Source organism: Talpa europaea, assembly GCF_964194135.1.
Source record: "Talpa europaea genome assembly, chromosome: 2".
NCBI lineage: Eukaryota > Metazoa > Chordata > Mammalia > Eulipotyphla > Talpidae > Talpa > Talpa europaea.
Window position 1 is genome coordinate 140427498 of NC_140068.1, and position 24433 is coordinate 140451930.

General features: G+C 42.7%; 4 protein-coding genes across 4 annotated transcripts; 3 read left to right on the forward strand and 1 right to left on the reverse strand.

The window, feature by feature from the left end:
• Positions 1–8986: 8986 nt before the first annotated feature.
• On the forward strand, positions 8987–9298 carry LOC311167164 (histone H4; the record flags this gene model as incomplete). The annotated part of the gene is made up of 1 exon (XM_084227996.1): positions 8987–9298. The coding sequence occupies one exon, from the start codon at positions 8987–8989 to the stop codon at positions 9296–9298; it is 312 nt and encodes a 103-aa protein (XP_084084122.1).
• Positions 9299–17995: 8697 nt separating this feature from the next.
• Positions 17996–18384, reverse strand: LOC311167158 (histone H2B type 1-C/E/F/G/I; the record flags this gene model as incomplete). The annotated part of the gene is made up of 1 exon (XM_084227990.1): positions 17996–18384. The coding sequence occupies exon 1, from the start codon at positions 18374–18376 to the stop codon at positions 17996–17998; it is 381 nt and encodes a 126-aa protein (XP_084084116.1). The 5' UTR covers positions 18377–18384.
• A 374-nt stretch (positions 18385–18758) lies between these two features.
• On the forward strand, positions 18759–19152 carry LOC311167154 (histone H2A type 1; the record flags this gene model as incomplete). Its single annotated transcript, XM_084227986.1, has 1 exon — positions 18759–19152. Exon 1 carries the CDS (start codon positions 18760–18762, stop codon positions 19150–19152), a length of 393 nt encoding a protein of 130 aa, XP_084084112.1. The 5' UTR covers position 18759.
• Positions 19153–20090: 938 nt separating this feature from the next.
• Positions 20091–20501, forward strand: LOC311167153 (histone H3.1; the record flags this gene model as incomplete). The annotated part of the gene is made up of 1 exon (XM_084227985.1): positions 20091–20501. One exon carries the CDS (start codon positions 20091–20093, stop codon positions 20499–20501), a length of 411 nt encoding a protein of 136 aa, XP_084084111.1.
• Between the last annotated feature and the right edge of the window lie 3932 nt (positions 20502–24433).

Here is a 24433-nt window from a genome sequence, read left to right on the forward strand (position 1 = left end):
TTGTGTTTCCTCCCTCTTCTCTTAAAACCCTCCTCCCACCTTTATGAGACTAGAGAGGGGTTCTTGAGGGAACAACCGCGTCCCATAGGCAGGAAGATGCTGTCTTGCATCACAGCATCCTCCATGTCTTCTTCTGGAATGGCATGTCTTTCTCTCCTTTCCCTCCTATGTTTGACCTGAGTCCTTCAGAGTCTGGTAAACGGGTTTCTTATTTCACATCTCAGACCTCAGTTATGGGTTTGGGTTTGATCACTTTCCAACACGAACTGGGTCCTAAGAAGGCCGTAGGACTTAGTGTGAACTCCTGTCTTTGTGTGTGTTTTGGAGTCTCTGCTCTTTAGGAGACAAAATACCTAACAGAATGACAAGCTGTAATAAATATTCATAGATATTCCATCCAAATTTTGTTCAATATGGCCCCATGGTGTAATGGTTAGCACTCTGGACTTTGAATCCAGCGATCCGAGTTCAAATCTCGGTGGGACCTGGGTTACTTTTGGTAACCTGTCTCTCACCCAGCACATTGCAGATGTATTCAGGTTTACAACCATAATCTCCCCTTCTTGTGCTTTGTTCTTCAGAAGAGCATCAGGTAGCGCCTTACCCTCTTCTCTGGTTTCTGGAAAGCGTCATATTTATACCACTGTTAGGTCATGTAGAATATCCAGTGTTTCTCATGACCTTGATTCTTACCTGAATTCCCACAGTTAATCAGGTCCTCTTAAGTTATTTGCTTGATCCTGATCCTAGCAGTTTATGTGTCAGAGACCTCTCCCACAGATCCTTTCTTTCTTGGAGTCGCTCAAAATGTTATCAGCCGGATGCAAGGATATATACATGAGTTGCAGTAGCAAGCTCCCCAGGTAAGGATATCATGGTTAGTACTCTGGGCTCTGTATCCAGCAATTCAAGTCCAAAACCCTGTGGGACCTCTGCAATATTTTGCTTGGTGATTTCCCATCCGTGTTTCTCCTAAATCATTAGCCCATCTTAAAGGTGCACACATCTGGTTGCAAGTGCTGCCTGTTACTTCCAAATCAACAATGAAATCATCAGAGTCCCCAGGCAGGAGAAATTGTCTCTGACTACCTCTGGAACTCTAGCCCTACTCCTATTCCACTGGGACAATTTAGAGATGCAATGGAACCTCAAGTGCACATCTTTGGGATTTGGAGGAAACCGGGGCGCCTGGAGAAAACCCACACTGATATAGGGAGAATGTGCACAAAAATCTCTTTGACTGTGTAAGGTAATATATCCACAGGTCTGGGACTAGGATGTAGACTATTTTGGAGGTCATTATTCAGCTCTGTTAAAACCACAGTCTCTGTTAAAACCTCAGTACCAAGTTGTTTTCTGATCTTGTCTTGTTTCTGATCTTAGAGGGAAGGATTTTAACCTTTTACTGTGGGTTTGTCTTATACAGTCTGTATTATTTTTGAAATATTTTCCCTCTATACCAAATATATTGAGGATTTTTTAATCATGAAATGATATTGTATTTTGTCACCAACATGACATTTCAAACATCAAACATGAAAAGATATTTACATTTAATAAGGCTTTTTAAAGCAGACTCTACCAAGTCTTTCTAGTTGCAGTAGCAGCAGTAAATCCTACTCATCCAGAGACAGGCTTATCATAGTGCTTTGTGATTGAAAGGCATTGAAATAAATAATAATAATAATAAGATATGACACAGCTAAATTATTTTGATCACATCTCACGTCTATCCAACAAATATTGACAAAACAATGATTCCTGAGATGGCCCTATATATTTTTTAAAGACAAAGTCCAGAACCTTTGGTCTGACATTCAAAACCAGTCACAATTTGAGCTTAACTCATTCCTCCCACATCTTCACCAATCACTCACTTGAGCTTCCTCGAGGGGTGATGACTATTTCTAAGAGGGGTTAATGTCTCACACAGCAGACATCCTGAAAATCATGCTGAAGAGTATCCAGCAATAATAAATATAACACCACTAGTTTAATAATGGTTTTAATATACATGGTCTAATAGAAAAGTCGAAATTCAATTTGATTAAAAAAAAAGAAGAGCAGTCATCTATGTCAGCTTCTCCCGCTTTCCCTTTAGGAAGTGTTTTTATTCACATTTTCATTCATCTCTCTGAACTGATGTCTGTTCTTTATTTTTCTTCCTTTATTAAAACAAGAGGATCCCAAATAGAGAGAAAATATATTAATTTCTTCAATGAGAACAACTGAACAAATGACAAAATTGCAGTGAAACCTAGTTGAATAAGAGGCATAATGTGTATCCGAGCGTTCTGGCGTAAGAGACGAGGTGGCCGAGTGGTTAAGGCGATGGACTGCTAATCCATTGTGCTCTGCACGCGTGGGTTCGAATCCCATCCTCGTCGGTGGTATGATTTTAGCACGCTCTATGGACCTTATATTTCGCAACTGCGTGTTGGGTGGGGCTCTGTAAAGAGGCCCATTAACCCCTTGTACGTAATCCGGCGTTTCAGAGGTTCAAAGTTTTGCTCCGGTTGCTGGGACACGTGAGAATCCAGCACCGCTCCCTTCCGCCTTCCGCACAGGTACGCCCACCGCTTCAGCTTCTGCGGGATTTTCAGCCCCCAAATGGTAACGGACTCCTTTTCAAGAGCCTCCCTTGGCCTCCTTCCGACTTGCATTCCTGTTTGCAGATTACACGTAACTTCTTCAAATGCTCAGCTTTCCTCCATACCCTCGGCACCGTGAAATCAGACTCTCGCAGGGTGGGGTCCAGTGGTGGTGTGGAGCAGGCGCCACGGGTGATTCTACAGGGCATGGGGTTCCAGACCCCCTGGCTAAACTCCTCACTCTCTGCTCCCCCCATCTCCGCAGTCTGGTCTTCCAGTCTGGGCAGTTTTGGCTAATCTTCCCCGTCTTTTATAACCCAGTCACGTTTCCGGTTCAAGTTCTTTCCCTTTAACACAAAAGACACGCCCCAAATTTTAATTGAACACCTACATGTGCCACTGTTTCCGGTGCTTGAGTTATTCCATTGAAACAAAAGGGAAACATATCATTCACATTATTTGTAGAAAATATAAAATATGCATTCATATCTAATAATGGAAATCAGTATCATAAAGTTTGGTATTTGCCTGCTAATAGGTAGTGAACCACACTCCTAACGGCATTGCAAGTCATAAATCCTTTCTGAAGGCCCATTGGCAATTTATATCAAAAGCCTGGAGTATTTATGCTCCAACCCAGAAATTCTACTGCTATATTTTATCCCAAGGAAATAAGACTCATTCAAATATTTATCTGATATATTCAGCACAGTACTATTTTAAATAATCCGTGCCAGTAACAAGAGATATGTATTATCAGTAAGGGATTATTACATACATGTTATTCCTAAATAATAGAAGACTACCAGACCATTACACATTTTATTAAAAAATCACAATGGAAAATATTGATAAGGTTGCCAAATAAAAATCTGTTCCAAAGCATTACATATTTAAGCTAAAATGCAGCAAACTGGAAAAAAAATGTATTATTCTTATCATAAGTCAAGATTGCCTTCAACTTTTAACCCACCTTCTCTGAACCCGGCTGAGTGAAGGACAAAGAAAAATCACTTAAAGGTTAATTGCCTCTATCTCTGTGATATTTAGTGATTCAAAATTTAAAATTGTTGATTCCCTCCTACCAAAAAAAAAATGAAAAACAGACTAGTTGAACAAAGTTGAATTTATTGACTTTATTTATTGAATTTATTGTCTTGATTGAATTCATTGCAGTGAGAGAGACAAAATACCAGGGTGAACTATTAAGTGATTCAGTAATTATTTGATTGTGTATCTTAATAATATTTCATCTAGAATGTGAGAGGATCAAAGCATGACTATGGAAAAAAATTCTAGAAAAATATTAGATACTATAATTGAGGGGAAAAGAAGTCCCTCACATTAACCTTAAAGGAGGGGATGCTTGGTAATTTTTGTTATTTGAATAATGTTCTTGATTATGGACTATTTTTGTTTCAGTCTTGCTTCCTTATAATTACAAAGTGGCTTTGTCTGTTGATGTTCATTGAAATTCTGTGTAATGGGAGAGGGTTTAGCTGTGAGTGCCAGGCCCAATACCAGCAACACTAGGCCTAACTACTAATGTCAGACCAGCTCCCAGCTGGCTTGGGCTGCTTTTCTTTTTGTTGATACATGTGACTTAAATATTTAATAACTTGTTTTTAATTTGACATGCAAAAAAGGTTTGATAGAGATAGGAAAAGATGAATAATTTCTAAAATTCACAAATTTGCATTGACACGATTAATGTATTGACTTTAGTTCTCCTTCCCTCCCTCCCTCCCTCCCTCCCTCTCTTCTCTTATCCAAGCCCTTTGTCTAATAACTTCTCAGTTCCTCTTGAAGAGATGGGATGTACTTCCAGACCGCTTGTCTTTGGGCTGGGACATGAAAAAGGCTGGTGAATGTGCCATTAGTAGACATGAATCTAGCAAGGCCCTTAAATATGGCTATGGCTGCTTCCTGGCACTTGCCTTCCAATCCCTCTGCTATCTTCACTAGAGAATTTTCCTCTGGGAAGTGGCTGTCTTTTTACTGGGAGTCCCAAAATGAACATACTCCCAGCTAACCAGAGCCCTGGAACCTAGGAGTCAAGGACCCAAGTGAAGCTGTACCCATAGTTTACAGTACAAACTTGGCTAAGATAGTTGACCTTCAGGTGCTTGAGTAATAACTGCTTTTGTTACAGGTTCTAAGATCTTGTGTGTGGGGTTTCTTTTTGTTATGGAGCAAATCTCAGTGTCTGAGAAGACCTCATGATAAAGCTCCCACTTTTCTGTACACTTTGGAATCTACAAATGACCAGAGGAAACCAGAGTCAGACGGACAGTTAAGAAAAAGCTGGAAAAAGGAAGACTTGTTTTGAAGGTCATTCAAAACTAGTAAAATCACGCTGGACCTCCACACTGACTTGAACCAAACTTCTGGTCTGGAGTCAAACACCATATGCTTCACCATAATGTCAATCATATGAAATTACTTTTTGTTTGTCCTAAACTATTATCAGGTTCAATTATTCAGGCACAAACATGAGTTTTTTGTATATTTTGCATGGCTGTCTTCTCTGCCCTTCTGTTGGCTTGTCCTCTGTAAATGGCTGGGCTCTTTTAATGAGACGCCTTATCCATTAGGCCACGTGGTCCCCCAGAGCATTTTGTCAGCTTAACCCTTAAAATGTATAATAAATTCTGCCAGGTCCTGAGTCTTAAATTACATAATGACAAAAAGGTTGGGGCACCTATGCCGCCCACAATTTTTGTCTTTGGGAAAATGGAACCGCTCTGTGGGTCACAGTGTTGGGTGTTGAGAAGGGAGGGACCAAAACAGAACAAAACAAAAAACAAAAAAACAAAAAAGCTAATAATAAAATAATAGGACACTATTACTTACACTCCTTTACATTTTTTAGTATATGGACACTCCATGGAGAGGAAAGTCCGACTCCCCAAGCAGAAAAACTAGAATACCTAAAAGCTGCCAAAATATTGCATATTGTGTGCATCCAGGTATATTTTAAAATAAACTCACTCAAGGGTTCTTCCCTACTAATTCACCATTTTCAAATTCTAGGTACTTGGGGTGTCGGCCTGGACAGTTGTCAAGGAAAACCTCACTGCAAGGCAGTCTCTCCATATGGCAGCATCTGCACCACTCTCTCTCTTGCTGTCAATTTCCTTCTTATGCTCTTGTCTCTTGTCACTTTCTCTGATGGCTACCTGGTGACATCAGAACACTTTTCACAGCGTATCCCCATGTGTTTGAAAAAGAAAATGCTCTTCATGGTGTTTCCAGAGAGGTCCCAGGTTTAGAGAGGTCCAGGGTCATTACTATTTTTTGAGGTTGGAAATCAGTTTTTTTTCAGGAGTGTGCATAGGCCAAAAGTAACTACGAAGGGATACTACTTGTGGCTGTGAAGGGCTGACTATAAGGTATACCCTGATTGTTGATTGAGTGGCATTTGGCACCCCAGCCCCCATATTGTTTAAGGGTGAACTGTACTGAATTTTGATTGTCTATGGAGAGATAGAAGAAATAATTAAAAAAAATCCCATATAAGACATTTCACACTGTTTATGGTAAAAACCAAAAACCAAGAACCAGACCGCAAATTAAAAAAAAAAAATCCACATTTTCTAATAAGATACTTTGATCATATCAGCCATGATTTCTTATCGTGCACAGAATAAGAAAATCAAAATCTCTTAACCTTGCACTCACTTCCTCTGTTGGGCACTTTCCCTGTGTCTTCTGCCACAACTCTAGTCTGTATCATAAGACGTAAAATTTCAGGTGCTCCTTTGACATCTTTCTGGCCAGCTCCCTTTCAACCAGACCAAGTGCATTCCACCAGCAGCTCCACCTAATGGGTATCACCTCCCTGTTAAAACAAGCCAATCATATCTTCTGGAGGGGAGCAGTGGTCACCCCACTCTCTGGTTACTATAAAGTCTCACAGTCTATTCCTAGGAGTGCACATTTTGGGGTCCCTGCATGTGTGGTGCCCTCTTCTTCCAGACTGTAAGAATATGTGACAAGGAAGCAACTGCCAGTCTCATCTGTTCAGGACTGAGTGTTGTGTGCTCACATTGTTTAGGGCAGAGAATCCCTCCTCCACTGACAGGGTGAATAGGAGGCGATCAGAACACATGGTCATTTTTCTTTTCTCTCCAAACCTCCCCTCCAATCTCCTTACCTTCTTCTTCTCTCACACTGAATCATTTGTAGTTTCCTGGGTACCCTTAATTGTCTTCTTCTTGACATTCAAGTTTTGTCATACAATCTGCTGCTTTTCTTTGCCAGGGCAAAGTTAATGTAGGTGATCTGTTTCATTCAGTTTTCATTTATTTCTCTAACCATGATGATCACTCCTGGTCAAAGTCTGAGAACTAAAATTAAGGAATATTCACATAATTACCAGGCAAAGATGTTATACTATATACCAGTTGCAGTGTCACTGTGAACCAGGTTGTAAGCATATTTAAAGTAAACATGAAGATTCACAATGGATACAGGGTGTATGGGGTGTCTGGTTCTGGGTCCACCCCAGGTCTGATCATATGGTGTGTTACTAGCTCCATTTAAGAATGTAGGACTCCAGTACTCAAGTGGACGTCCCTGCCATTCACAACTAGACAGAAAGCGTCTGGATCAACCATGAAGATGGAGGATGAGAAAACCTTCTCTAGTCTTTGCTTGTGCTCTAGTCTTTCCTGGTGTTTCTGTACTGTACCCTTTGCTGTAATGCATTTTAACTGTGAGCATGTATTCACTGAGGTCAGGTGAGGCTTTCCAGGGAAATCACTCAACTAGTGGGTGGAGATGAGGTTTCCTTTTTCATTGCACTTACTGTACATAATCTTCTTAAAAAAGTATCTTACTGTATTATAGATATTTACTTAATAGCATATCTAGACCTAGACTACTTGATGTCTTCTCTTAGTGCCTAGCAGAGTATCTGACACCTAAATAACATAAAGGAATCCTTTTCACGTAGAGAAATATAAAACAGTTCATGGATAAACATTTGTGTATTGTGTATATTTGAAAAATGAGCATACAGAATCTTTCTGCTAGAGACTGTAAAGAAAGGTGGAGAGGGTAGAGACACATGCATCAGTAGTGTTGCAGAAGTAGTTTTCTCCAGTTAGAATTTTATAGTGGCCACCAAGCTGCGATTTATTTAGTGCAAAGATGAAGACTCGTGGTTGAAAAGAATCTCTGCTGGAATGGTCCACTGAATTTCTAGTCTGTTGCTTTAGTCACATAGCCCCAAATGATCAGCTTATTTCAGTATTTTTCAGGCTTCATAGGGAAATGTAGAGTAGGTGGCAAGAATGGTATACGATCTCTGGCAACCAGAAATGTTTTAGTCCGAAGAGATAGTCGTTAAAAATAACTGAGTGACTATGAACACCATTTTATTTATCTGTAGAGAATGTAAAGTTCCGTTTTTACTTTCAGGAAACCATTTTAATTTTAGTATTAAAAAAAGATATCTGTCCACTTTGCCTTCTTAATTTATTGTTAATACTAGGTGTATAATTGTTATGATTAACAGAGACAAAACTAGCAGAGGATGGTTTCGATCCATCGACCTCTGGGTTATGGGCCCAGCACGCTTCCGCTGCGCCACTCTGCTCCACAGGAGGCGGCGCTCCCAATAATAGTCTTAAGGCTATGAGAGGTGATATACTCACATCTACAAAAAGCCCTGCTGGAGTTAATTTATTAATTTCAATTATTTGGCTAACACACCGGTAAATGAATCCAGGGATGCGGAGTCGCTAGATATTTTAAGTGAGAATTACAGGTTTTCATAAACGGGGAAAGAACAAAATGCAAACCCGGACAGTAGCTCAGGCATCCGCGCAGCGGGGGAGAACTCTACCTCGGAATCACCACCTCTTCTTTTGGGAAGAAACGTCTTTTAGTCATCTCCCTCGGCGTGGTGATGAGAGGGGTGAAGTCTTGCACTTTTTAAACTCGTCGGGGCCCGGAGGCTCGCCTCCAAGGGGCTTTGCCACAGGGAGCGAAAATGGCGGAAGCTCGGTGAACTTGGGGGCAAATCTGGCGTCGGCATGCTGAGGAAGGCAGCTGTGCTTCCCGCCATGCAGTCTCCCGAAAGCAGCAAATAATAACCATAGGAAAATGTGAATTTCTTTAATCTGACGCAGTTGTTAAAACAGTCCGATAGGCCCCACTTAGAAATGCGGCCTTGCGGGCAAAGCCTCCGCGGAGCGTATGCTGGCTGACTGCGACCCTAGTGGTCAGTGACGTCATTGTGGACGCGCCTTCGAGGGGCGGGGTTGGCAGGAGGGACGTTCCCGCGAGCGCGCTTTCAGTCCTCAATTAGGTCCGCAAGTCTCTCATATAAGGAACTTGTCTTTGTTCTACTACCACTTCTCTGCAGTCTCTTCAGAGGTTGCCTAGACATGTCTGGCCGCGGCAAAGGCGGGAAGGGTTTGGGCAAGGGAGGCGCCAAGCGCCACCGCAAGGTGCTGCGCGACAACATCCAGGGCATCACCAAACCCGCCATCCGCCGCCTGGCCCGGCGCGGCGGCGTCAAGCGCATCTCGGGGCTCATCTACGAGGAGACCCGCGGGGTGCTCAAGGTCTTCCTGGAGAACGTGATCCGCGACGCCGTCACCTACACCGAGCACGCCAAGCGCAAGACGGTCACGGCCATGGACGTGGTCTACGCGCTCAAGCGCCAGGGCCGCACCCTCTACGGCTTCGGCGGCTAAATCGCCTCTTTGCTCTTATCATACCTTGCAACAAAAGGCCCTTTTCAGGGCCGCCCACAGGTTTCTGTAAAAGAGCTGGCACTTTTTTTTTTAAAAACCGTATGTTTTGTCTACTGTGAGTGCAGCCTTGAGTACGTATTTAGGTGAAAGCTAAATCAAGTTTGTAATCTTAGCTCGTCAATGTGGCGCAATCGCGGGTACTAGTTCGCTCCTCGGCGGCAGTAGGTGCTACGGGAATTGCCGGCTGCGGGCGTTTACTCTGGTGTCGGCGGGGCTCGGTGGCGCTGTTTTCTTTCCCAAAGTGCTTTTTTTTTTGTTCTCTGCCATTTCTAGTTGGAGACTGAGTGGGTTTTCAAATGACCAAGTCTAACCGCGGTCGGGCCCCAGTTCTGCGGGGGTTCTCTGCTCAAGATGGCGGCGCTGGGAGGCAACAAAGCGCGCGCGCCGGGCGGGGCGGGCCCGGGCTTGGGGCGGGCGTGCAGCGGGAGAGCGCGGGGGGAGCGCGGCCCTGGCCCGGGTGGCGAGTGCACGACTTCCCGTGTCTGCTCACGAAACTTCAGTGTACAAAGGGCACTGGGAGAAATTTACGCTTGGGGAGGGCTGGCAAGTACTGTTCAACATACAGGCTAGTGTTTCTGACAGCATGGAAGCTAAAAAGACAGATTTTCTCATGAGTAAATGTTTAACTGTCACATAGCCTTTATTTTTTTTGAAGTATATGTATAGGCATCAAGGTATTTAATCCCAAATTATACACTTGAAAAAAACCGTAACTGCTATATAATACTGAACTAAAATCTAATTCCCTAGAACCTAATCAGTTCAGATTAAAAAATTCCATTTATGCCTTAAATGTCAGAGCTCTAGTTGTTCAGAGAAAGGATCTTATTACATCTGTTTCTGCCTCAGATCTTTATCTACAACAGTTTGTCAAATTATTTCTCATTCCTACTGTATGCCCCTGGGGTCCTGGAGACCTGGCAGGTAGAATGGTTTAACTGGTTTCCTACTTCCACACCGGCTATGTCTTGTAAGGTAGAAGTGATTTCCAGACACTTGATTAAAATCACTTTTTGGGTGTTCTCTATTTTTTTCTATTTTTGTTGCTGTTTTTGCATTCCCATTATTTTTTTCTGCCGAGCAAGAGATGCACATGCTGTTGTACTACAATTAGGACCACAGGATACCAGCTTTATCTAAATTTGAAATGAAAATCGCTACTTTAGAGTGATTATTGCCATTGTAAAGTAGGTTTTTCTTCTCTGTCAGGAAGTAATAATCTGTAGGGTGATGCTTTGAGATTTGAAAGTAATTTTGAATCTCATGTTAAAGATTTGAACTCTAGTGCTTAAATATGAAAGGAATCAAATATTATTGGAGCTAAGGTACTGGTTTGAGGGTGCTAATCAAAAAAAAAAAAAAAAAAAGTAACATGCCAGGTACTGTTCTGTGCTCTGGGAGCTGAGCAATAAATAAGAAGAAATATAATAGTTATGTATCTGTGGAGCTTATATTTTTTTTGGGGGGGGCACATACACAAAACCTTTGTAAAACATGCAGCGTGTCAGATGGTGCTAAGTGCTGTGAAGCCCATCGAAGTCGGAAAAGGCAGTGTGTGGAATTCATGAAAACTTTGAGAGAGTGATGTATGGGGAAAAAAAGATTGAGCACATTTGGGGGTATTCCAAAATAGAAGGAAGATGAAGATGGAAAGTCTGGGAGGTAATAAGAAGTTATGTGGGTGGGCAAAGGGAGGGGGAAGGTGGTGCTGAGGAAAGAGATGAGGTCTCCAAGGCCAATGGAGGTGAGTAGTTCTGGTGTGAGCTTGTAGACCAGTATCGTACTTTGTACTTAACTCTGAGTGAGGTGGAAGAATTGTAGAGTTTTAAGCAGAGGATGGACCTGATTTATTCATATTTTTAAATAATCTGTTTGGATGCTTGGTGGAGAATAAACTGTGATGGGGCCAGGATAGGGGTAGGGAGACCTGGTAGGAAGCTACTACAATAATATAATTGAGAGATGGTGGGCTGGGCAAAGTGTTAATGGTGGAACCTGTGAGAGTGGCTGGAAACTATCTTTCTATGGTAGGGTTGATAGAGTTTTTCTGAGCTGGTTAGCAAAGGGTACTGTTATAGGGCAGCCCCGATATTGAACGGGTTGCCTGGCTGTGGGTCCTCACCTGCGCCCTTAAAAGGGACTTATTAATACTCCACTACAGGCACACACAAAAGGTTAATAAAAGGTTTATTTCCAAGGGAAAAGGGAAGAAGGAAAATGTACAACTCAGGGAGAAAATAGGGAAATAAAGTCTTTAATGCGTCCTACCCGATCCGCCGACCTGGAAACCCAAAAAACACTCTCAGAGCTGGCCGGATGCTGCGAGCTGGTGGAGAGCCAAAATGGGGGAACCCCCCCAAAGCCCACGTGTCTGGCTTTATACCAACCTGGCTGCTTAACCCCACCCTCAGGTCCCAGCCACCTTCCCTTTGGTGGTGATGGGATTTGGAGTGCCCAGTGTCTTTGGCTTTGGCCTGGGGTGGGGTTGGAGTCCACAAAGCCTGTATGGAATTAGCTTTAGGACATCCTTTTCCCCCTAACAGTATGACAGACTGAAAACCTAACTGGATAATTTCAATAATGTTAGGCATAGCAACTGGAATGGAAGTGCCAGTTACTAACATGGAAAAGATGGAAGGAGCAAGTTTTGGAGAGAAGTCCAGGCTTAGTTTTGGAGATGCAGAGTTTAAAATACTTTTACATCTATAAAAGGAGGCTACAACATAGGCAATTAGATAAATGAGTGTGCTGTTTAGGGAGGAGGTCTGGGCTGGAATTATAATTGAGAGTTGTGAGAATATAACTGCCCTGAGAGTAAAGAATCCACAAGACCTGCTGAAATCTCTTAGGAAAGAGGGTTCATAATGAAGAGAAACAGTTAAAGAACTGAGCCTTAGGTCATGTAAATAAGGAATGCTTACTGTTTTCATGATAGGTGGATTTATAACTTACAGTGCTTTCTTCTGTTATTCTTTTCCCCTTTGATTTGAAGAACACCTGGAATAAATATCCATGTTTTACAGGTGCAGGGGAAAGCCCTCAAGAATGAGTATGCAAATAATCAAGTTAAAGTGACAGGGAGATCACTTTGGAGATCCAGTGATATATACATGTGTGCCGCCCAGGGTGCACTCACCCTTCCCACATATTTTGCATGCTATTCAAAGGTGTTCTCAGGCCTGCTGAAGCCTATTCATGGAGTTCAATTTAAGTGCCTTAAGTCTAATGCTGCCTTTTTGCTTGCCTTAGTTTCAGTGACTTCTGATCTCTTAGACAAGAGAACTTTTGTCTCTCTTTGACCTTACGAATGCAAGTGTCTGAGTCTGTTGAACTGGTGTTTCATTGTCAGCATGAAGATGAAATCATTAATCCAAAAGGTTTCCCCTGAACTCCAGGTGCAGAGATCCACGTACCTACTTGACATCTCTACTTGGAAGCCCATTAATACCCATTTCTAACTTAAATAGGGCCTAATTTCTGATATAACCTCTCAAAACAACTCTTGTCATCATCTTGTTTTGGTCACTGGCAATGCCAGTCTTTCAGCTGGAGTCATTTTTGTCTTTTTCTTTCACACACCACCTCAAATCCATCAGTAAGTCCTGTCAGCCCTGACTTTAAAAAATAGAATCCAAGTATTTCTCCTTCCCACTGCTACTAATCTGACCAAGCCACTGTCCTTTCTCACCTTTGTTACTGTAGCCCCTTCTTCCTCTTGCTGATTCTTCACACAGCAGCCAGAGAGATTGCAATAAAGAGTAAATCAGGTTAGGCCATTCTGCTGAATACCCTCCAATGGCTCTCATTTCAGAGTAAAGGCTAAAGTTCTTCCAGTGGCCTACGCAGCCCCACTTTCTAGTCTATGTACCTGAAATTGGGACGCTATGCCTCTGCTTTCTAGTTCAGCAACACAGCGCCTGTTTCACATCACAGTCTATTTAGAAAATCAACAGACACACCCACAAAAAATGAAGCAGGACTGGAACAGTATACAGTCTGTCAGAGGAGTGTAATTCAGGTCCATGCCAGAAGCGGTAGCAGTTGCTTGGGTCAGAAGTTGGTGCCAAATCTTGGAGGCTGCCAGGCCAGTTATAGGAGTTTGGACTTTAATCCAGACAACAGGGTGCTGTGCGAGTGGTTTTTGTTTGGTTCCCCCCCACCCCCATAATTTTTTTCTGATTATGGAACACGTTATCTTTTACAAAGCCAGCTGTGCTTAGCACATTGTGTTTATGTGCTTATCTCTCTTTCCCCACTAGAATGAACCTGACCTGAACTTTCAAGTGCCTGGTGGATGAGTGTACATGAGTTTACAAAAATCAAAGACTTCAGTGTGTGGAAAAGACGTTGCAGAAAGAAAGACTGCAGTGATATAAATGATCTGCAGTGATTTTGGCAAAGTAGCCTACATTGTCTTTCTGAGCACCTACAGACTTTTGGAGCTTAAGGGGTGATTTTTCTTTCTTATAAACAAATTTCTAATACAAGCAACATTTAAAAGCTTAAAGTTCTTTTCGGGAAGGATAAAGTGACTTTTCCTCTAGAATATATATATTGTTTATTAGGAAATTGTAATGCATAAGCCTTTGCAATTTATAGTTCTAGATATAGAAAAAGTACACATTAGTTACATATACAGTTATAAAGGGTTATATGATTACCCTACTTGAACCCAATTGGCAACGTGGTGTACACATATTACCAATATATTGGTTTGATCTAAACTAACCTTCCTGCTACCCCTACCAGGGGTAATCATGGCCCTGAATTTGGTCTTTGTTCCTTCTCTTTCAAAATTCACAGGCATTTATACTTAAATAATATATTGCTTTGTTTCATTTTTGCTATGGAAACATAGTACCTGTGGATATGTCTTATTGTTCCAAAAATTTGCAGCTACACTTGGTAAGAGGATTTTGCTTTGTGTCAATTAGGTTTGCCTGTGAGTGAAAATGTCATGTGCCACTGCTGAGCAGAAACTTTAATATTCCTTTAGCCTGGTTCATAGGATGAATTAGAGCATTAAGTGACCCTCAGTCAATAAACTGTATAAACAAACGTAAGCCTTTATTATGGTTAATCACCGGGATTTTAGGGCTGTTTACAGTAGTACATCTGGCCTAAATACACGGACAGTTTCACAATCCATCTAGTTTCTGGCAATCAATTTATTCAGGGAACATGGAGTTGCCATGTTGTCACATGTGGCTAAAGCACACTTGTTTTCACGGTTTGTAGGATTATGCTTGATTTTGTCATAATTCATCTATTCTCTGGCTGATGTTTGCTTTGTTCCCTTTTAAAAAACCCAGACTGCTCTTAATAAAATATTAAATACAATTTTTGTTGTATATGAACTACTTCAAAACAACTTTATTAGTAACATTAATAAATGTATGGACTGCTTATAACAATAGAATATAAGTTTTGAAACATGAGAAAGTGAAGACACAATTTTAGGGGAAATAGTAAAAAAAAAAATTGCTTTGATCTTGCCCCCAACTCTGATTAGCAGAGCTAATTCAGGGGCACTTTTTTCAACTTTGAAATGAAGTGATTTAAACAAATCAGTGGTTCCCAAATCTTCATCCAATGAGTCAAAATGAGAAGTATGTCAGTGTAGTAAATTTTTCTTACTATTAAAAATGAGTTCAGCTGATGGTATGAAGAACCAACTTTGGTGTAAAGGTTTCTTGAGTATAAATTTTTTAGTGGTAAAAGGACAGTTTTTAGAAAATTGACAGTAATCTAAATGGTTGGCAACTTTGGAACAGTTTTAGGGGGGTTGCTTTTGCTTTTTTTTGGTGGACAGTGATCTTTTTTTAAATCTCTTCAAACTAATAAAAGCGTAGCTGCTTTTCTGAAGAGGATTCTTGTTCTGGTCAGACTGCTGTGAGATTAGGCAAAGGAAGCAGGAGACATGAGAGGAAAAGGAAGAAAAAAATTACTAAACTGCTCTTTTGTGAGTTTCCAGTGCCCCCTTCTTATACTCTAACACATCTGAACATTAAATGGTGCACCCCTAGTTCTAGGGAGGCCTGAGAAATCCCATGTTAAAGAAGCCACACGTTCCCTGAGCTGGGAAGCCACAGGCACTAGGTTGATGGTGCTGAAGTTTGGACTATTAGAAGTGGTTTTGTAACAGGGTGGTCCCCAGGAAAGGGGGAGGTTCCCTGCCCCACCCAAGGGAGGGTGGAGCTGAGCAGGAAGAGAAGAAGCTGCAGAAGAGACTGAGGAAGGAAGTAGGATGGAGCCAGGAGACCTGGAGGAGGCGCATGGAGCCTAGAGACATGTGAAGAAACTGCGCTTGTCTTTTGGTCGTGGACTGGGTGACACAGATGTGGGTGAAACCCGTGGGGAGGTGACCATGGCAGCTTTTATCTTGATGTTGATTTTGCTCTTTTCCTTCTGGGCTTGTCTGATTGTTTCTGACCCTTTGCTGTGGGTCCCCACTGGAAAGTGCTTTAGACTCATGGCAGGCTTTGGGGCCTTGCTCTGGGCCAATCCCATTTGGATGGACTTTTACCCACGAGGGGACGGGTAACTTTGGGTGCTTCATTTAGAAACTAGACTCTTTGCCTTTCCTGTATTGTTTCCTAGTTTTATTAAAGTTCCTTCCCATTAAAGTCTCCTATGTTTTGTGTTGATGCGGCGGATGGCAGAACCCATTTAGAATAGGCAGGTTTGCGGGGTTTGGGCTGCCCCTCTCCCTGTCCTATAACAGTTTGGATTGTTATTCACACTGCCAGACAAGGAACCCTAATTGCTGTCAAATGCTTGTAGATTTTGCAGTCCAGTGTTCAGGACCTCAGGATTCTGAGATTCATCCCTATTGATTCAGCCAGAGAATTTAGCCACTGCTATTTTGGAGGACTTGTGTGTGCACACACTTTTGTAAGTGCTGTACCAGTGTTCTTTTCGGTCACCTCACCAATGCCATGCAGTAGTTACTAACTATTCCCATTTTAGAGGCCAGGAAATGATCACAGAGGGTTTAAATAATTTGCCCAAACTCAGCATTAGAACATGCCATGATGGTGGCATGCCCTGGTATCCCCTCTTCACCCATGTTTGTTTATTGCTTCTCTTGAATACAAGGTTTTGAAATATATTTGAAATTAAATTTGGGAAATGAATGCCTTAATTATATATAGGGTTTAAGGAAGTTCTCAAGACCACTTACAAAATTGAGTGACTTAACATTCACAGAAATCTGCTATGTAGAACTTACAAATAAAGCTATATGGCTAATAAATGGAAAATGAGATTTCTAAACTCAGTTTTACAGTTAATACCCTCCAACCTCACAGTGCTCAAATTAAATTTGGTATCAGGTGATCCTTAGCTTCCAAATCAAAATTTCTCTCCCAATATATATGCATATATTGCACAAAGACAACAAAGTCCTTACATCAGATTCTTTTCAATATATCTATTTTTGAAAGAATCTGATTGATGTAAGTACGTTACTGTGTCTCAAAGAACATGTAACTTCAAGCCAATTTTATTCTAATGCTGTTTTTTTTTTTTTTTTAAATTTTGTGCCTGAAGTTTCCCTGTTCCTATGATTGCAACTCGTTTCCTGCTTGAGAAAAAGTCTTGTCAATATGATGTAGAAACGTGCAAAATTAGACAAAAATTTAGATTCCAGCTCTATTTCTGTAAGGGGAAAGCTATTAACTTTATTCTTCACATGACTTACATATAAAAGAGAAGATTCCATTTCACAAGAGGTAATTGTGGGATAAAATCAGTACTAAGCCAAGGGAGGGCCAAACAAATGTTAACTTTGTAATCTTTTTCTTTTACATAAAATCTCAGGAAATGAAATTGTGGAGGTGGTCATTCCAGGACTCGGAGGTGTAGGGCTAACTCAGGGAGCCCTTGGAATTTAAATTCAGGGGCTGACAACCTATAGCCTCAGGTCCTGGGAATCAGAGGCTGTTAGGGTAATTATGTAACACTGGCGACTTTCACTTCTTTCCTTCCCTCAGGTTATCCTGTTGGTTCCTAACACTCTTGTACAGTAAATCGAGGAGAAAACCAATTACAAAATTCCTGACTTTGTCAAAAGAAAATACTGGGTAAAGTTAAAAGAAGAACGCATTTGCGTGAAGAAATGTATTTGGAAGGATGGGGAAGGCGTGACTGGCACTGCTCTGCTGTTTTAGAAACGCCAAGTTATTCACCACAGGTAGTTCAAATCAATCTAAAGCTGTTACAAAAAACGGTTTCGCTTTCATTCCTCGACTTTTTCTCACTTTTGTTCGGATCTAGGACTCCTCAAAACTCCCAGGTTTTCCTCTAGTTACTGTCTTAAAAGTACAGGCTAGACAAAATAAAAAACAAAACAAAACACCTCATGTGGAGGAGTCATCCTAGACGAGATGAAGTCAGAAAATAACTCCTTAGCAGCTCCCAACTAGGGTACCCGCGGAAAACGTACTGAATTAAATAACATGGAGGTTTATTCGTTGCAGTTCTACATGCTGTTAAGATATAATATCTACCGAAATTATAAGCACGTTGATTGCTCTAACTACATCTCAAATCTTTAGGGTTACAGACCTTTAGGAGACAGCGTGGGCGGCTCTTAAAAGAGCCTTTTGAATCGTTGGTGTAGCTTTGGCTGCACGTTTACTTGGAGCTGGTGTACTTGGTGACGGCCTTGGTGCCCTCGGACACGGCGTGCTTGGCCAGCTCCCCGGGCAGCAGCAGGCGCACGGCCGTCTGGATCTCCCGCGACGTGATGGTCGAGCGCTTGTTGTAGTGCGCCAGGCGGGACGCCTCGCCCGCGATGCGCTCGAAGATGTCGTTGACGAACGAGTTCATGATGCCCATGGCCTTGGACGAGATGCCCGTGTCGGGGTGCACCTGCTTCAGCACCTTGTACACGTACACCGAGTAGCTCTCCTTGCGGCTGCGCTTGCGCTTCTTGCCGTCCTTCTTCTGCGCCTTAGTCACCGCCTTCTTGGAGCCCTTCTTGGGCGCGGGCGCGGACTTGGCCGGCTCAGGCATGGCGCTGCTTCCAAGTGACTACGAGCAAAATACGCCCCCAGCTCCCGGCTTTCATATTTCTTTGGTATATATGCAAATTAGGGATTGCAGAACTATAACTTCTGATTGGCTTATTCAGTATCTTAACCTCTGATTGGCCCTTTTTTATTCCAAACTCTCATTGGCTCTTCTGTAAGCACCCTCTTAAAAAAAATTTGACCTTTCAACTCTAAGTCTTATGTAAATTAGAGGCGGTGTCTTCTTTCAGATTCGTGTTTTGATTGGCTGAGATCTGTGGCCCAATAGCACAGACTTTTTTTACCAAACCGTGGCAGAGTATAATTACCCAGCTTCTCGCGTTCTGGGAGGTTTCTTTTTTGCTGAACAGCTCTTATTCCGACGTTATGTCTGGACGCGGCAAGCAGGGCGGCAAGGCGCGCGCCAAGGCCAAGACGCGCTCGTCGCGGGCCGGGCTGCAGTTCCCCGTGGGCCGCGTGCACCGCCTGCTCCGCAAGGGCAACTACGCGGAGCGCGTGGGCGCCGGCGCGCCGGTGTACCTGGCCGCGGTGCTGGAGTACCTGACGGCCGAGATCCTGGAGCTGGCGGGCAACGCGGCGCGCGACAACAAGAAGACGCGCATCATCCCGCGCCACCTGCAGCTGGCCATCCGCAACGACGAGGAGCTCAACAAGCTGCTGGGCAAGGTGACGATCGCGCAGGGCGGCGTCCTGCCCAACATCCAGGCCGTGCTGCTGCCCAAGAAGACCGAGAGCCACCACAAGGCCAAGGGGAAGTGAATGAATTAACATCAGTGTATGCAGTTGCCACCTTTTCTTTAACCCAAAGGCTCTTTTCAGAGCCGTCCACATTTTCACAAAAAGCATGTAACTGATACGTTTACTACGCATGTGTGTGATCACCATACTTAATCCACAAGTTGCCGGCTTTATTAGTGATGCATGAATATAGTAACAGGGAAAAGCTTAGTATCTCAAGGAGTTAGGTACAATTGGGAAAAATTAAGCTACAAGTGTCTGGAAACCTTGAATAGGCAGTGTTCTTTCATTATTAGCATTTCTCTAAAAAATCCTTTAGAGGGAAACATACAAGGGCAGTTTACCTTGGGATATTGAGTCACAAAAGCAAAAAGAACCCTTAGCAAGTCCACAGTCTACGCTGGCTTTTCAAATTTTTAATTGAGGCAAAGTACCCTTTGGGTCACCGTAGGGAAGTCAAGTGAACATTTGTTGCAGACTTCTTGCTCTTGAACCCCGAGCCATGAGCGTTACCTGATTCCCTAAATACTCCTCCCAGGACTCTGGCCTTATACATCAAAGGTTTCACGGGGTGAAGGAGCAATCCTGGCTACACGAGTTTCTGTTGACACAAAATAAAGGTTTGATAAAGAGCAATACAGATAGACTGATCTCAAAGTATAATCTTTGGTATCTCAGTTCCCTTTACACACACACACGTCTCTGAAGAATTGGTTATCTTCCAAGATCCACAAACCCTTGTATACAATTTGAGACACGGTGGATTGGCTCATCGTGAAAGTAACTAGGTTGCAATGTGACGTAATTCACCCAATCAGTTTCCTAGACTCTTCAACCAATACGTTGGTTGCGCGGGACTTTTGAAAAAGCGCCAGGCCAATCAGAATGTTCCTGAGTATATATAAAGGCAGCCTCCAAGATTTGTTTGAGAGCTTACAGGTTCCCTCGCTGTTGCTGAAATGGCACGTACCAAGCAGACCGCTCGCAAGTCCACCGGCGGCAAGGCGCCGCGCAAGCAGCTGGCTACTAAGGCAGCCCGCAAGAGCGCGCCGGCCACGGGCGGCGTGAAGAAGCCCCACCGCTACCGGCCGGGCACCGTGGCGCTGCGCGAGATCCGCCGCTACCAGAAGTCCACGGAGCTGCTGATCCGCAAGCTGCCGTTCCAGCGGCTGGTGCGCGAGATCGCGCAGGACTTCAAGACCGACCTGCGCTTCCAGAGCTCGGCCGTGATGGCGCTGCAGGAGGCGTGCGAGGCCTACCTGGTGGGGCTGTTCGAGGACACCAACCTGTGCGCCATCCACGCCAAGCGCGTCACCATCATGCCCAAGGACATCCAGCTGGCGCGCCGCATCCGCGGGGAGAGGGCGTAAACTTGTCTCAGTGCTGACCCATCTCAACTCAAAGGCTCTTCTAAGAGCCACCCACTTTCTCTTTAAAACAGCTGTAACTCATGGTTTTTATTGGTGTTATTGCGTTTCCTTGAAATAACTTTTGTTTTGCTGCTCTGGGCATTAGTGCCTGTAACCTAGGTTTAGTCACTTATCAAGTGTTTTCTTGTTAGCTCCTAAACTATGGGAAACCACACAGTAAGAGGAGTGTTATGTGCAAGTTACCCAAAGGTCAGATTTTGTTTTGAGACTTGGGTGTTGTCTGCATTGTCTGGCGTTCTGTGAAGGTGTTTGGTCTGAGCAATGTGTGATGCAAACTGTTCAGGTGGTTCATTAGACTAATGTGTCCACTTCTCTGTGTATGGTAGGGAGAGGGTCTTTTTCTACAAAAGATTGAATTTGGTTGAAGCTGGTTGTGCATTTGCTGTTTATCCCTTTAAAGCTTTTGAACATGGTTAGGCCCTGACAATAGACAGTTACAAGGACATTTTTGCTGCTTTCTCATGTCAAGCCTCATTTTGCTCATGTCCCATCTAAAGTAGTGAAACAGTTGTCATTCCTGTGAAGTTATTTTTTCACAGAACAATGAGGGTATTATTTTGCAGATGGTTGATTTCTCATAAGTAGACAATTTCTAATGAGCTTTTTAGTGGCAGAATCATGCAGAGCTGTTATCTTACAGTTTTGTGACTCATAAAATGTGGTTTGCCCACCACCAGCTTGGGCATGGCTGGAGAGCATGCTAGAAATGTTGCCTGACCCCACCCAGCCCTACTGAGTTAGCACCTACAATGTGCTAAGTTTACTGCAGGTGATTCTCAAGTACACTAGTCTTAAAATTTTTATTTTTTTTTTAAAGGATGTTTTGGTCTTAAGAAAAACAGCCTGTCTGTATGCTCACTAGGATAAGCATTTGCAAATGCCATGCTTATGTAGTACAATGAAAAGTTTTTGCCTTTTAATTTGCTAAAGCAATTTGCACATAAAAAGGAGACCTTGTTTGATTTCATCATAGGACAGTGATTGAGGTCTTGCAAATTACAGTCAATCTTTGCCTGGGTTCCAATCAGGACCAATTCAACTGTAGTCTGGGGTTTGGCCCAGGCAATAGTAATTAAATATCAGTACTGTTACCAGGTAACTAAAGTGGAGAGCAGATGCTATATAAATTTCACCTGTGTGTAGCTCCTGCTGGATTCTAGGCATATCCAGCAGTTACCCAAACAAATCAGGATTTCCTTGTAGTTTGCCTTCAGAGAATGTAGTGGTCTCCAAAGAAGTACTTTCTGGCTGTCTAGGTCACTGTTTATTTCATTGCAGGAAATTATATAGCCTCTGTCTTTTTAAAAGCACTATCTGAGGATAGGGCTAATGTGAGTTTTATGCCAAGAAGTGGAGCCACTTTTAGTGGTTGACAGTACCAGCCTTTCAGTACCAGCTGCATGGGGTACCAGCCTGGACTGTTTGGCAGTCTACCCTGGATTCCTCTGTCTTCATGTGGAGCCTTTCCTATACAGATGAGCACAAGGTCCTGTTTGGATATTCACCTGGTCTTCTCCATGGCATTTATTTGTTTATTTAGCAAGTTATCTTTGCTTTCAGATTTTTTTTTCATTTAAAAATATTCAGAATAAATGGAAGTAGCAATAGTGGTTAAATAAACCCTAAGTATATTTCACTTGGCCTCAACATCAACACTGGTCAATGTTTTATTGATGCCTCTTCTACCCTATTGTCTTGATTAGGATAAAGCAAATCTCATTTCCTCTCTCAATGTTTTAATACTCACCTACCATTTTTTAAAATAGATTTATTTATTCATGCATACAAGAACCAGGGTATGGGCCTCCCCTGGTGGAGCAGCGGTTGAGCGCTGGGCTGCGAAGCTGCCTGCAGCCTCTGCAGCGCCGGTTCAATCCCCGGCTGCCAGCGAGGGTCCCACATGGAGTGCAGACCTCTCCTGCAGCGCCCACTGCTCCCCTCAGCAGTGTATTTTGTCACTCTGCCTGTTCTGTTCCCCACTCTGGCTCTGGTGAATTCTCCCACCCTCCTGCACTTCTGACTGTACCTCGTGCTTGAATGAATGAATGAATAAACAAACAAACAAATAAATCTTAAAAAAAAAACCAGAGTCCAAGACAAATGTGCAGGGGTGTGTGTGTGGGGGGGGGGGTGAAAGGTGAGAGGATTCACTAGAGACAGAGCGGGGAACAGAATAGGCAGATTGACTGAAATACACTGCTGAGGAGAGCAGCAGGCGAGACAGGATAGGTCTGCCACAACCATGTGGGTATCTCCACAACTGGCCAAGATCAAAACTGCGCTCTCAAGACTGCAGACATCTTCACAGCGCACGTCCAACTGCCTGCACCCCCAGGGAGGCCCTACACAGCTACCATTTTAAAGCCTAGTAATGATGGCATGATTATTCAACCCAAAACATTTCTTAGCATTGATTAGTTTTAAATTTTATTTACTCCATATATATGGGTTGAGAGTTTGCCTTGTATCAGATGCTGTTCTTTGCATTGGAAATACACTTGGAAAACAAAACAGACAAAATTCTCTGTTCTCATGAAATTTACATTCAACTCTGGAATACACAACAAATCAGATAAATAAGTAACATAGGTAATATGTTAGCTGATGAGAAGGAGAAAGAGCAAGAATATGGTGTATAATGGGGAGCTGAAATTTAGAAAAGATTGGCACTAAGATCATAATATTTCAGTAAGGATTGAAAGGTGAGGAAGTAAATTGTGGAAAAAGGAGAGAGTGCTGAGGTGGCTGGGTGCCTATATGGAATGCTGACAAGGGAGGGAGGGACACTCAGAGGAGATGAATACAGAGAACTAAAAGGAAGCCAGATCTTGTAGGGACTTGTAAACCACAGCAAGGAATTTGTTTTTTGCCCTGCATGATATGAAAGGCATTGAGTAGAGTTGAGCATAAGTTTTGTATCCATCTAAAGTAGGTTCTACCTTAATTTCAATTGTGCTCTAGTGCAAAGTTTAGGGCCCAGTTTTCTTTCTATCTTATGTTATTCAGACTTGAAAACAGAAGCTGATCCAGAGCATTAAATAGTCAGGAGGAAAAAAGTAAATCTATAAACATTAGTTTAGGGTTAAACTTGATTCATATCCTGATATTTTGATTTACTGATCTGATGGCTGCAGGCAGCAAACTGGGTTTCTTTGGATTACTAATTAAGGATGCAAATTTGAATGTCTTCAGGAAACAGGCAAAGGGCCCTGGTATCTAGAACTGTGGTGTGCTACCCAGATGGATGGATTATTCATACAGCAGACTGTGCGAAATCCAAACCTTCTGATAGTTGAATGATGTAGTAGTCACAATCTTTGTTATAAAATTTGCCAAATATGTTGATAACACCTGCTTTGGGTCTAGGTGTTAAAATATTAATAATTTTATTAGTTCAGAAGTCTGTAATTTAGTGCTTACATGAATTATTTTACTTAATCCTAGCAAAAACTCTACGGGTTGGGGCCATTATTTGCCCAAAGACAAAGATGAAGAAACAGGCCTAAAGGGGTCCATTTATATCACTCAGTTATGAATTTTATCTCTGGACTAGAAAAAGAATGTACATTGATAATTCAATTTACTAATTTGATAGCTGCAGGCAAACTGTTTATCCCCAGCAACAAATCCAGCAAACTGGATTTGTTTATAAAATATAAATTAATAATTGGGCCTCCCCTGGTGGCACAGCAGTTGAGCGCTGGGCTGCAAAGCTGCCCATCGTCTCTGCAGTGCCGGTTCGATCCCTGGCGAGGGTCCCACATGGCATGACAGACATCTCCTGCCGTGCCCACTGCTCCCCTCAGCAGTGTATTTCGTCAGTCCGCCTGTTCTGTTCCCTGCTCTGGTGAATTCTCTTACCCTCCTGTGCT